Source organism: Thermobia domestica, chromosome 11 (genome assembly GCF_964235325.1).
Source record: "Thermobia domestica chromosome 11, izTheDome1.hap1.1, whole genome shotgun sequence".
NCBI lineage: Eukaryota > Metazoa > Arthropoda > Insecta > Zygentoma > Lepismatidae > Thermobia > Thermobia domestica.
Window position 1 is genome coordinate 124,829,333 of NC_137464.1, and position 12,579 is coordinate 124,841,911.

A 12,579-nucleotide genomic window follows, 5' to 3' on the forward strand; every position below is an offset into this window, starting at 1 on the left:
GGGAAGTATGTTTCCTACGTCTGGGAAAGAGTTAAAATAATACGAACTTTCAGGACAGAATAAATTATCAATTTCGAACCATCCACATCAAAAATCTTAATTGCGCACACTTATTCTATATCTATATGAGCTTCTCATGGCTATATGGCTAGCGAACAGGTCTTCGGCACGGAAGACTTGTGTTTGATCCCCGGCGGGAACTCATGGTTTGGATCCCGCGTTAATCTGTAGGTCCACGTCTCATATAGCCTCATTGCTGAAAAATGCATTAAACTCCAATTCAACCAAGCATACATACATATATATACCTAGTTATATCATAAATACTGTCACAAGTTTGAATGTGAATCTTGGTCATGTTTTACACTGATATGTTGTACACCTGAAGCACGAATCATTTTTCGAAATGTCCCCCTTTGGCCTTGATGCAGGCACGAAGTCTGTCCGGCCACTGGTCAATGGCATTACGCACCACGTCCATGGGAAAATTGTTCACTGCTCGGGGCAACAGATGGATGCCGTTTATGGCAGACCTTTGCCTGAAGGACTGCCAAAGTTTGTAGTCCAACGGGTTAAGGTCCGGGCTGCTAGAAGGCCAATCAGCAGTAGAAATGAAGTCGGGGACGTTCCGTGTCAGCCAGTCCTGGGTTGTTTTCGCTTTGTGGTCTGGAGCGGAATCCTGCTAGAATGTCCACCTATCTCCAGGGAACATGGTAGCAGACAGTGGTTTCACCATAGGTGTTTCTACTGTGTCCTTGTACACCTTGGCAGATGTTTTAACACCTTGTTCACAAAAATGCAGCTGGGTTTGCCTGAGTAGCTCACTCCCTACCAAACCATCACTGAGGCAGGATGATGTGCCCTTTGAACCCTTGGAGCTACCTCAGCAGCTGCAGTAGATGACGTGGCATACACACGGTCATTTTGGGCATTGTAGGCCTGCTCAATTGTGAACACCTTTCGTCAGCGAACAGAATCTTTCTGTGCAGATTGTTGGTGTAACGCCGCAACAGTCTCTGATTTAAAGACCCTCTGCGACATTAATGTTTGGGTTAAAAAGTGACCAGTCCGCCTCTTATACGCCCGTAGATGTAGGTCACTCCTGAGCACACGAGACATGGAATTTCTCGTGATGTTCATTTCAGCAGCCATCATACTTTGTGTTCGAACAGGATTTCTTCGAATTCTTGCTGCGACTGCTTTCTGGACCTGCGGGGTTCGTACCGCTCGTGGTCTGCCACTCCTTGCGCGGTCAGCTGCCGTTCCAGTCTCGGTGTATCGCTGTATGACGCGATAAACGAATCTCTTGCTGATTTGTAGGGGTTTCAGGAGGTTGAAAGTCTCACCTGCTGGCTTCCCGACCTTGCGTAGTGCAATTACTGCTACACAATTTTCGTAATCGCCCCGCTCCATCAGAACTCATTACAATATCAACGTATGTCATGAACAGTCAAACACACACTACATGCATCTTCCGCTTTATACACAGGTGGCAGCACTGTGTCAATCTGGATGCCTACAGCGCCACTCCTAACTTTGCGACAATATTTATTATATAACTAGGTATATAGATAGATATGGGTCAATCCATCTGAAGTGCTCCGAAAATTGTGAAAATGGTTGCTCGACCATCTCCGAAAATTCTAAAAATTTGAGTGTGACGAATCGTGTGCATGAGGTCATCAACATCATTCCCGTTGTATGTACGAGTGTTCCTGAATGGCGGCCATCTTTGTTGTCGCTGGAGTGCCAATTTTTGCATTTGTAAGCGTTTACGAAAACTACAGTTGCTCAGGATGTACGAATCAGACGAACACCAAACAAAAACGAATGTTTAGAGGAGAGGAGAATATAAACTTTTGCGTCTAAATAAATATGCAAGGTTGCAAACCATTACATGAAATCACCAGAAAAACTAGAGAAAATGACACTTTTAAACGGGCTGTATTTTGGAATGGCATAAGGTGGGGGGTTCATAAGTTTAGTGCTGAATACTATTGCATGTAAAGATTCTGTAGAAATATCCACAGCTATGATACTACTGGCACCGTAGATTTATGGGGGTCCGAAAGTTGAAGTTTGTGATTTTGATATCATTTTTGGTGCGTAATATCAGCAGGGCTAAAAAATTGCTTATGCCACAAAGTAATTCTGTACGTGAATAAACTATTTCAAAAAAAAAAAAAAAAAATCATGACTGAGAGATATTACATGGAGAAAAAAGTGAGGACATGGTAAAAAAAAGCGAAAAAAGCACCTGCGTGACGATGGTCATAGCCCGGAAAAATTTAAATGTTTGAATATGTTTCATGCTAGATCTCAAAAACTACGCATGGTGTAGCAATTAGGCCCGCTTTAGTTTGTGTTCAGTTGTGCAAAAGCTTGCTAGTGGCGTTTGTTCCATCTTTCTAGCTCCATGATCATTGTCACGTCTATATTGTAAGGGGGTTAGTTTCCCCTTGCACCCACTACACCCATTGTCAAACTAAACCGCGGTATTAAGGCACTTAATGTATCAGCAAAGTGACATTGAAATCCAATCCAAGTTACGGAAGTTAATATGTTCACAAAGTTGCGTTATATCTATCCTAACTAAATATAAAACTACATGAACTGACATAAAATAAAATGGTACTTCCGCTTGACGTGGAAAGGTAAAATTTAGCATGATTGTAGCTTTGAAGTACTAACTCACAGGAAAATTGCCAAAAGTGAATATTTTTAATTTTTAAGAGGTCTAAAGGGAGGATTAAGAAATTTTCCATGTTATTTAAATGGGCCCTTTTTCGGACTTACAATGTCATATTTTAGGCACTTGTAAGTGGAATAAAAACTTTAAATTCGGTATACTACTATGTTTCCGTTAGCATTACTTAAGTAAATGACCAAAAATAGTTTTTTAACCGTACAGAGGTTTTATGGGGAACTGAAAGGCCTTTCCAACGTTATTTATATGGGACGTCTTCTACACCCCAAAATGTTTAGGCACTTCCGGCAGGATTAGAATGATGAAAATTTGCATGATTGTAGACTTCCGGGACTAACCGACAGGAAAATTGCCAAAAGTGAGTATTTTTAGTTTTTAAGGTATCTATTGTGGAGATGAAGTAATTCCCATTTTATTTAAATGGGTGTTTTCTTGTGATACAAAATCTTATTTCTTAGATAGTTGAAATACGAAAAGAAATTTGGTAGAATTCAAAGGTTTGATAGAATTTTAGAGGTTCAAAGCCGTAGATCAAGCAAACAAGGGGGTCTGGGGACGGAGTTCCCAGGTAGCCACAGGTTAGTCTATCCTTTAACGTAACCTTGTGAACATCTAACTTCCGTAACTTGGATTGGATTTCAATATTACTCTGCTGATACATTAAGTGCCTTAATACCGCGGTTTAGTTCGACGATGGGTGTAGTGGGTGCAAGGGGGAACTAACCCCCTTACAATATAGACGTGACAATGATCATGGAGCTAGAAAGATGGAACAAACGCCACTAGCAAGCTTTTGCACAACTGAACACAAACTAAAGCGGACCTAATTGCTGCACCATGCGTAGTTTTTGAGATCTAGCATGAAACATATTCAAACATTTAATTTTTTCCGGGCTACGACCATCGTCACGCAGGTGCTTTTTTTTACCATGTCCTCACTTTTTTCTCCATGTAATATTAGTCATGATTTTTTTTGCAATAGTTTATTCACGTACAGAATTACTTTGTGGCATAAGCAATTTTTTAGCCCTGCTGATATTACGCACCAAAAATGATATCAAAATCACAAACTTCAACTTTCGGACCCCCATAAATCTACGGTGCCAGTAGTATCATAGCTGTGGATATTTCTACAGAATTGTTTACATGCAATAGTATTCAGCACAAAACTTATGAACCCCCACCTTATGCCATTCCAAAATACAGCCCGTTTAAAAATGTCATTTTCTCTAGTTTTTCTGGTGATTTCATGTAATGGTTTGCAACCTTGCATATTTATTTAGACGCAAAAGTTTATATTCTCCGTGTACCCCAGTCTCTCCTCTAAACATTCGTTTTTGTTTGGTGTTCGTCTGATTCGTACATCCCGAGCAACTGTAGCTTTTGTAAACGCTTGCAAATACAAAAATTGGCACTCCAGCGACAACAAAGATGGCCGCCATTCAGGAACATTCGTATATACCACAACGTGAATGATGTTATTGACCTTCTCATAGACAAGGTTCATCACACTCAAATTTTTAAAATTTTCGGAGATGGTCGAGCAACCAGCTCTGGACCACTTCGTACGGATTGACCCATATACAGATGGTGATCAGAAAAATGGAAACATCTGTAGTTGGCAACACGTCAGATGTATGGGTTGGCAGTGGTGTCGTGGCGCCCGCAGCGCTGGACCGCTGGTGGTGGTGTGTTAGGTCGGTCTCCATACTACTTCAGGCGCAGTGGAACAGCAGTGTCCAGTGGCTGCAGCAGACGGAGGTAGTGTAAAATGGGAGACCTCTAGATTTTTAAAGAGGGCAAATTGTTGGTGCGCGGTTATGTGAAGTGAGTGTGACGGCAGTGGCTACTGTGTTAGGTGTGTCGCGTGGGACAGTGTCGAAGATGATGACAGTCTACACAACACACGGGAAAACCACATCGAGGAAACGGAACAGTGGGCGGAAGAAAATCATGAGTGGCAGGTCACGCGGGTATTAAAGCGCATTGTCACGCAGAACCGTCGTGCCACTGCTGAGCAAGTGACGGAGGAACTCAATCAGCACCTCCCCCACCCTGTTTCGACAATCACAGTCCACCGCGAATTACATGACATGAACTTACGGGGTCGTGTTGCACGGGCCAAACCGCTCATCAGTGACCATAACGCTTTCTCACGCCGCAAATGGTGTCGCGACCATGCAACTTGGACCGTTGAGGACTGGAAACGTGTGATATGGTCGGATGAGTCATCCTTCACCCTATTCCCAACCACGGGCCGTGTTTATGTGTGAAGAACGCCCAAAGAAACTTATGCAGTGTCTCCGCCCAACTGTGAAACATGGCGGCGGCTCGGTGATGCTGTGGGCCGCCATATCATGGTTTTCATTGGGTCCTGTGGTCACACTTAGCGGACGAATCACTGCCAACGATTATGTCGCAATTTTAGGAGACCACTTGCATCCAATGGTCCGGATGTTGTTCCCGGACAATGACGCAATCTTCCAGGATGATAATGCACCCATTCACACAGCTGGCGTTTTTGCAGCGTAGTTTGAGGAACATCGGGATGAAGTTCAACACCTCCCCTGGCCTGCCCAATCCCCAGATCTCAACATAATTGAACATCTGTGGTCCGTCTTGGAAACATGACTCCAGCGACTATTTCCACCTCCACCCTCTCTGACAGAACTGGCCGATGCCCTGCACGAGGAATGGTGTAAAATTCCACTTGCTACCATTCACTACCTCTATGTCTCCATCCCACGTCGCATCAAGGCTGTTCTGAAGGCGAAAGGTGGCCCGACACCATATTAATCTGGTAAGTTGCAATTTCGTTCAGGTGTTTCCATTTTTCTGATCACCATCTGTATATTAAAGAGCAATCCAAGAATTTCCAAGAGTGTAGAATAACTTGCAAAACTCTATCCGTGTTAACACAGTAGACAGTACAGAAGTTTGTCCGGCATAGTAGCATCTTATCCATTGTTGAGTGCTAACGTAACAACGAAATATATCTGAATATATCAACTTTTACATACTTTGGACTTCTTTTCCATACGGTTACTGCAAACTATTTAGTACATCAATTCAAATATTTTGACATATAACAAGCAATTGGATTTCTATTGTAAGCCTCAAATGTTCATGAGCTTCTGAAATGAACGATAACAATTTCACACATTACTGTGCACGACGCAACCTAAATATTTTTCGTAGGTTTCGTCAAATTTGCGACGCTCATCTTCCTTGATTAAGTTACGAAATGATAACTGAGCATCTGGTTTCTTTGTCGGGCTATTCAATCTGTTCAGATTAAACTTTTCGTACCACCATACCACCTTCCGTACCACTTTGATAAGACCATAAACTGATATAGCTATGAATTTCAGATCACGTTTTTCTTGTATTGAGGAATCGAATAACGAATTCACTTCGCACTGGTGGGATTGGAAATTCTATTTCTTACCTAGAACATACACACAAAACTGGTCAGTGGGCGATATACTTACTTGCTCGGATCAATTTATCTAAAATTTTGTATTGAGGGCTTTCGAAAATCAAGGGGTGTTAAGGGTCTACACAAATTATCTGATGGGATGCACAAACCGGTATTACGTTCCGTATGATCTACGTTATCATACTACTTTTAGTACGGAAAGGATATCTTTAATATCTGCATGAATTAAAAATAAATAAATAAATAAATATAAAAATAACGTTATTTTTTATTTTTAGGAAGAATAATTACTGTAATCAGTCACTGTTCATTGGCTGCTTTACCAGGACTAGGAGTGTACAGCGCAACGAAGTCTGCGCTATCATCATGGAGCGATGCATTGCGCGTTGAGGAAGCCAAGTATGGAGTGAAAGTTATAAAGTTTATCCCAGGTAAATGAATCATATAGCTCAACCACGATGACTTGATTCCTGGCAAAATTAAAAACATAAATTTAAAATGTCAAACAAGGCTTACATTGTTAAAAGACATTACACACATACCTACACATATACACACACAAAAAAAAACTTATTCTAGAAAAATTGTTTAGACAGCAATAAAGTGTTGCGTTAACTTATCAATTCCAGTTATTTCTTGTCTCAAACATCAAGTCATTGTAGACGGGATGTATCTAACTTGTATTTCCACAGACTATTAAATACACTCAGTATTATCTGTCACGCAAATTATTAAGACATTGCTTACATATCGAAGATGGTTGATTTTAACGTAAGTGTATGTGTTACCCTGATGTTGCTGGTGACAAAGCCACTGGAACGATCGTTGGGATTAAAGTGAATATAAATAAGCAAGTTAAAATCTAACGATGTATTTATATACTAACAAAAGCTAATTCGATGTTTGTCACAGTAAAACCAGGAACACAGAAACGATTGAGTGATTCACGAAATCCGTAAGAGGGCCTTAACGCAGTCCCAATGTACAGAAATCTTTGAAACCAAATCTTAATACCAAAGTGCATGTGCCGAATCACGTAGTGATGCTTCTGAAATCAGGAATGTCTGTCTCGGGAATACCTCTACCGGGGAACAACTTCAAAATTTTAAACAACAACAGGAGTTGTTATTGCCCCCATTGAAACAATCACTACATTTTGAACAACTTCGAGAGGAAACATTTTGCCATATCTCTTACCATTTGGTAGCTACACATGCTAATTAATAGCTAACTGCAAGGGTTCACGCATGCTGCAACTCGAAGACTAAATAATTGTATGAAACTAAAGCGAAATACAAAAGTGCATGTGCAGATACAAATTATACAATTTTCGAAAACAGTGGCGTCTCGAGAATACTCTAGTGAGGGAGTGGCCACTTTAAAAATGTCAAATAGAAACAGGGTTCGCTTTTGCTTGAGTTGAAAGAATTGCTACATATTGAACCATTTTCATAGGCAATAGTTCATGACAGTTCGTACCGATGGCTGCTACAGAAGTTTTGTTGGCAGGCAAAAGCAATATAATAAGATAAGATTTATGATGTTGGAACAAAACGAAACAGGAAACAATTGGTCGAAACTAAGAAAAAAGTAACAAATCTGCTGTTGCCAAAGGGTTGAACAAAACATGGGGCTGCGAATCTGATTATTTACAATAGAGCAATTTCAGAAAGATGACTAAATAGATAAAGAATCGTCTTACTTTCTGCGGAGTGTAGTCGATGCATCTTTGGTTTCACAAATGCTCAACGTGATGCCCACGAACAGCAATACAACGATTTATTCACCGTACATAACTGTAAGCAACAGCTTCAAGCTCGGCCACGTTGATGTTCCGGAATGCACTTGTAATGCACTGTTTCATGGTACTAATTGTAGTTGGTCTATTGATATAAACAAGGTCCTTAATTCGACTCCAGAAAAAAATAGTCTTACTAGTCAGATCTCGGAGGACACTTGAATTGGAACTTCTCCCGATCCAGCGTTGCGGAAATAGAACATTTAACTCTTCTCTACAGATGGCGTCATTATATGCTGGGCTAATTGAAACCACATCGTCCGACGTATATGGAGAAGTACGTTTGCCAATAGCAACTGTAGATGGTGTCGCAAGAAATCACGAAATATTGCCGCTGTTAAATGACCATCAAAAAACTATGGCCCAATTACTTGAGTCCCGAGAATGCCACCCCTCATATTAGTACTCCATCGTCGTTGCCAATTGACTCCTCGCATCCAGTGCAGACTCTTCGCTGACCAGTAATGTGCATTGTGGAGATTCACGTTGCCATCGCTGCAGAATGTAGCTTCATCAGTCCATAAAATACAGGTTACGAAATTCACATGTTCTCGGAATTGGTTGACTACCCAGTTTCAGAACAGAAATCGTAAATTGCAGTCAGCATCATTTAGTTCCTGATGCAGAGAGAGATGGAATGAAGGAAAACTATTTTCTCAGAATACGTAGTACACTACATTGACCGTCAGCACGTTCTTGTCCGATCTGCAGCGAAAGTACATGTGGATTCATTGCAACAGCTACAAGTACATCAATGTCTACGTTTTCATTTTGTACGACTCCTCTCCGGGCACCATAGCTTTGATGAATGTTTCCTGTTTGCCGTAATCACGCTGCTTATCTCTGCAATCGGAAGTACTTTGTCAATCTAGATAGCGTGCAGTGTATAATTGAACTGCAGCCTTAATTTTTCCGACATTCCTCTAAAATCATTAGCATTTGGAATGCCTCCAACTTCGTATAAGGCATGAATGTTATTTAATATCGACACTTCCTACTAAAATCACTCAACCACGAACACAATATAGGTGCTCTAAATCACTATGGAACTGCAGTCCACGTCACACGTTAGCTACTGGATCCAGAATAGTACCCACACACAACCGCGGGCACAATTTAACAAGTGTGTTGTTCGAAAGAACAACAAAGCGCAACACAGGACGTCCCTCGATTTGTGAGGGATTACACATTGGATGTACGCAAGATACGTCGAGTGTCGACTTCATAGGTGGCTCTGGGCTATCTTGACTTAAGCTAAGATTTTGTACGAAAAAGGCGTCGGAAGGTGTTTCCCAGGCCATGGTTTCAAAGTATCCTCCCAGATTCGTCTGGTATTTCCGCGGAAACTATCAAACAAACATCACACGGATGGTCACCCGCTGGAATCGATCCCAGGCCCGTCCGAACGCACGAAGATCGCTCTTCTGGGTTTTCTCTCATTGAGACCAAGCGATTGCTGGGATAGTAGCTGCGTAATTTAGGCCCTGGACGCCTCTATCTCTCATCCCTAACTTCGTTACTTCAGAGTTCCGTGCTTCATCCACAAATGCGCAATTCTGTGCATTTCCCATTTCCTAACATTCTTCCAACGTTCAGCAGCCGACGCGCTCTCCGAATTTACTTTTATGCATTTACTCAAGGTTTACTTGCTGTGTGTCTCGAAGTCAACATAAGCTGCTGATGCATAGCACAGTAGCTGTTTCTTTCTTTGGGCCCAGTATCTTTTTTGCAACAACTCAGTTTTTGTAGCAGCCATACGATACCAATTGTCATGAACTACTGTCTATTTAGCACTTCTTTCAACTTAACATTTAACACTTCTTTCAACCCAAGCATATGCAATTCTGTATTTCGCTTTAGTTTCAAAAAATTACTTACTACTCCTCTTCAGTTGCAGTGTGTGGAAACCCTCGCATTGACGTATTAATGAGCTTATGTAGCTGGCAAACGGTAAGAGATACGGCAAATTGTTTCCTCTCAAAATTGTTACCAAAATTAGCGATTGTTTCAATGGGGGCAAAACTAACCCTTGTTTTCAGTTAAAATTTTGAAGTTGCACCCCGTACAGATATTTCCAAGATGCCCCTGATTTCAGAAGCATCACCACGTAATTCGGCACATGCACTTTGATATTTATTAACGTTTCTGTTTGAAAGATTTCTGTGCACTTGGAGTTCCGTTAAGGTCCTGTTACGGATTCCAAATATATCAAAATTTACCAATCCAATAGATTATCCACAGCATTCGGTCACTCAACAGGTAAAATTAAACTTAAAAAATAGTTTTATTTTACTATTTTCAGTGCAAATGTTTTAACTCGTTCCTATAATCACTGTGGCTTATAAAATGTACTTATTGAATTAATTTTTGTTAGTGTGTATTGTCACAGAAGCAAACACAAAAAAGTAACCAGATTTTGTCTTGTGTCAAACTAATCTAGTCACGATTGTTAGTATAATCAACAGTACAAACAAAGTTGTATATTCAGCACTTTTTTCTTCTCCTTTGTCTCCGCCGCACGGCTATGTAACTAGAATTCCATATACCTTGCATGAACGATGTGTTTCTTCTAAGACATTTCAGTCTACTTAATTAGTATATGGTAGTCAATGGCGTATAGCTATTATGAAGTTATAGTTGTTTAATTTTCTATTTATATTTATCTGATACTAGCGCACAGGATGAATAGGTTTATGGGAAGTACTTGAATCCCTTCCCCGCTTAGGATATACATGATGATGAACTTAGACTTAAACAGCATCGGATGGTCATTATTCATATCAAAGACCTCAAAAACTATGAACTGAACACTAATATCGATATTTTACGGTTATTTCTACATGTCAATTATCTTCACCATCTTGTCGAAAATGTGCTAAAAACCTAAGTTAGATCAGAGCCCTCGTACTCACGTACAAAAAATAAATAAATAAAAACCGATGTAGCAGTCACGATGAATTACCGTGCAAATATCGTTACGTTAATTTTTTATATAGATAAAAGTATTGTAAATACAAACTAAGCCAAATATACTACTAATACATATCTATATATATATATATTTTTTTATAACAGGATCACTGCCACATCAAACAAACATAGCAGCAAGGCAAGGGGAGTACGCACATGAGATGGAAGCAGAGATGACAGAAGAAGACAGGCACTTCTTTGGCTCATACTTTCATCGCTGGAATAATTACTTGAGTGGACTATTCGTAGAAAAGGATCCCTCCTATATGAATGACAAAGCACTTACAAGAAACTTCGAAAAAGCCCTTTTGTCCTCCAGCCCTTCTTCTGTCTATACAAATACAACATTCCGTTATTTCATTTACCACTTTCTGTTTCCTAGAGTTCCAACATGGATACGTGATAAACTTGTTGAGAGGTTTATGAGCATGCCTTCATGGAAAGAGAGTTCGGATCGTAATTAAACACTGGTTGAACAATACCAATATCTTATCAATATATACCTTTGTATTTCTTCACAAGATAAAAAGTTGTGTTTATATGTGTGTTTTGATATTTAAACTGCAATAAAAATAAAAAATAATGCAACAAACTCTCATACTTTCTTTAAGTGTTATTTAAGCTGGTTATTCCTAATTCTGACTAATATTCTTTAATTACAAAATACTCTTTAATACATCATAATTATGGAGTTAGTTAAAGTGTTTTAAACTAGTTCAGATCATTTGAAAGAGGTTTCTCTTATGTAATCATTGTAAGCAACCATACAAATAATAATTAAAAAAAGGCCTTTCTGTAACAACTCATCTAACATATATATACAAGGTGGAACATTTATCTTGAATTTTTACCCCTTTATACTTTGTAACTTTTAAACTAATGCATAAAATATGATGACATTTTCTATGATGCAAATATCGATAGGAGAATACTATTTGGCATACTATGCAATTCTACCAGATTAACAATGTTGCCAACCCAACATGCAGTCTTTTTTTTTTTTTTTTTTTTTTAAATGGCACTACGTCGTATCATTACACAGTTCAAATCTACATATTAAACTATTTGCACAATTATTATTGAGTGTTATAAACTAAGGACGCTACAATATCGCGAACAACAAAATTTTAGATTTCTCTACAGCAATAATATTTAGAAGGGCGGTATAAATCACATCCGAAGTATAGTAAATCCTCGAGTCAAAACAGATCATTAAATGGGCGCGCCGTCTTCAGCAGGAATGTTAAGTTAAGCAATGTGGTAGAAGTTTATTTAAACTAAGGAACAAACAGAATTGCTAACATACAAAGAAATGGGAAGATGAGTATTTAAAGTTAATAATATACAGGGTGTTTCAAAACAACACCGACAACGTTTTGGGGGTGATTCCTGACACCAAGACAAGACAAAAAGTATAGACCAACCTGGGTGCACAAACGCTTCCTTTCGGAGTTATAGGCTGCCGAAAACATGAAAAAATGAACTTTAAATTCCCAAAACTATGGGACCTACCCTAGTCGGGTCAAGACTTCACGTAAGAAGAAGTATGTTCCCTATCCAAATATCCATGTTTCAGAACCCTGCGGTACTTCTGCAACAGTTTTTTACAGAGGTAGTTGGTGAGTACCGCAGGATTCTGAAACATGGGTAGTTGGATAGGGCACA

The 12,579-nt window shown here is 39.7% G+C and overlaps 1 protein-coding gene across 1 annotated transcript in view; it reads left to right on the forward strand.

Moving 5' to 3' along the window:
* sro (SDR family oxidoreductase shroud) overlaps positions 1-11,514 on the forward strand; it is an 87,626-nt gene extending 76,112 nt beyond the window's left edge. Inside the window, exons 3-4 of the mRNA XM_081731107.1 lie at positions 6,425-6,577; positions 11,020-11,514. Coding sequence (XP_081587233.1) covers positions 6,425-6,577; positions 11,020-11,378 — 512 coding nt within the window. The 3' untranslated portion in view covers positions 11,379-11,514. The remainder of the gene's footprint in view (positions 1-6,424; positions 6,578-11,019) is intronic.
* Positions 11,515-12,579: the final 1,065 nt, after the last annotated feature.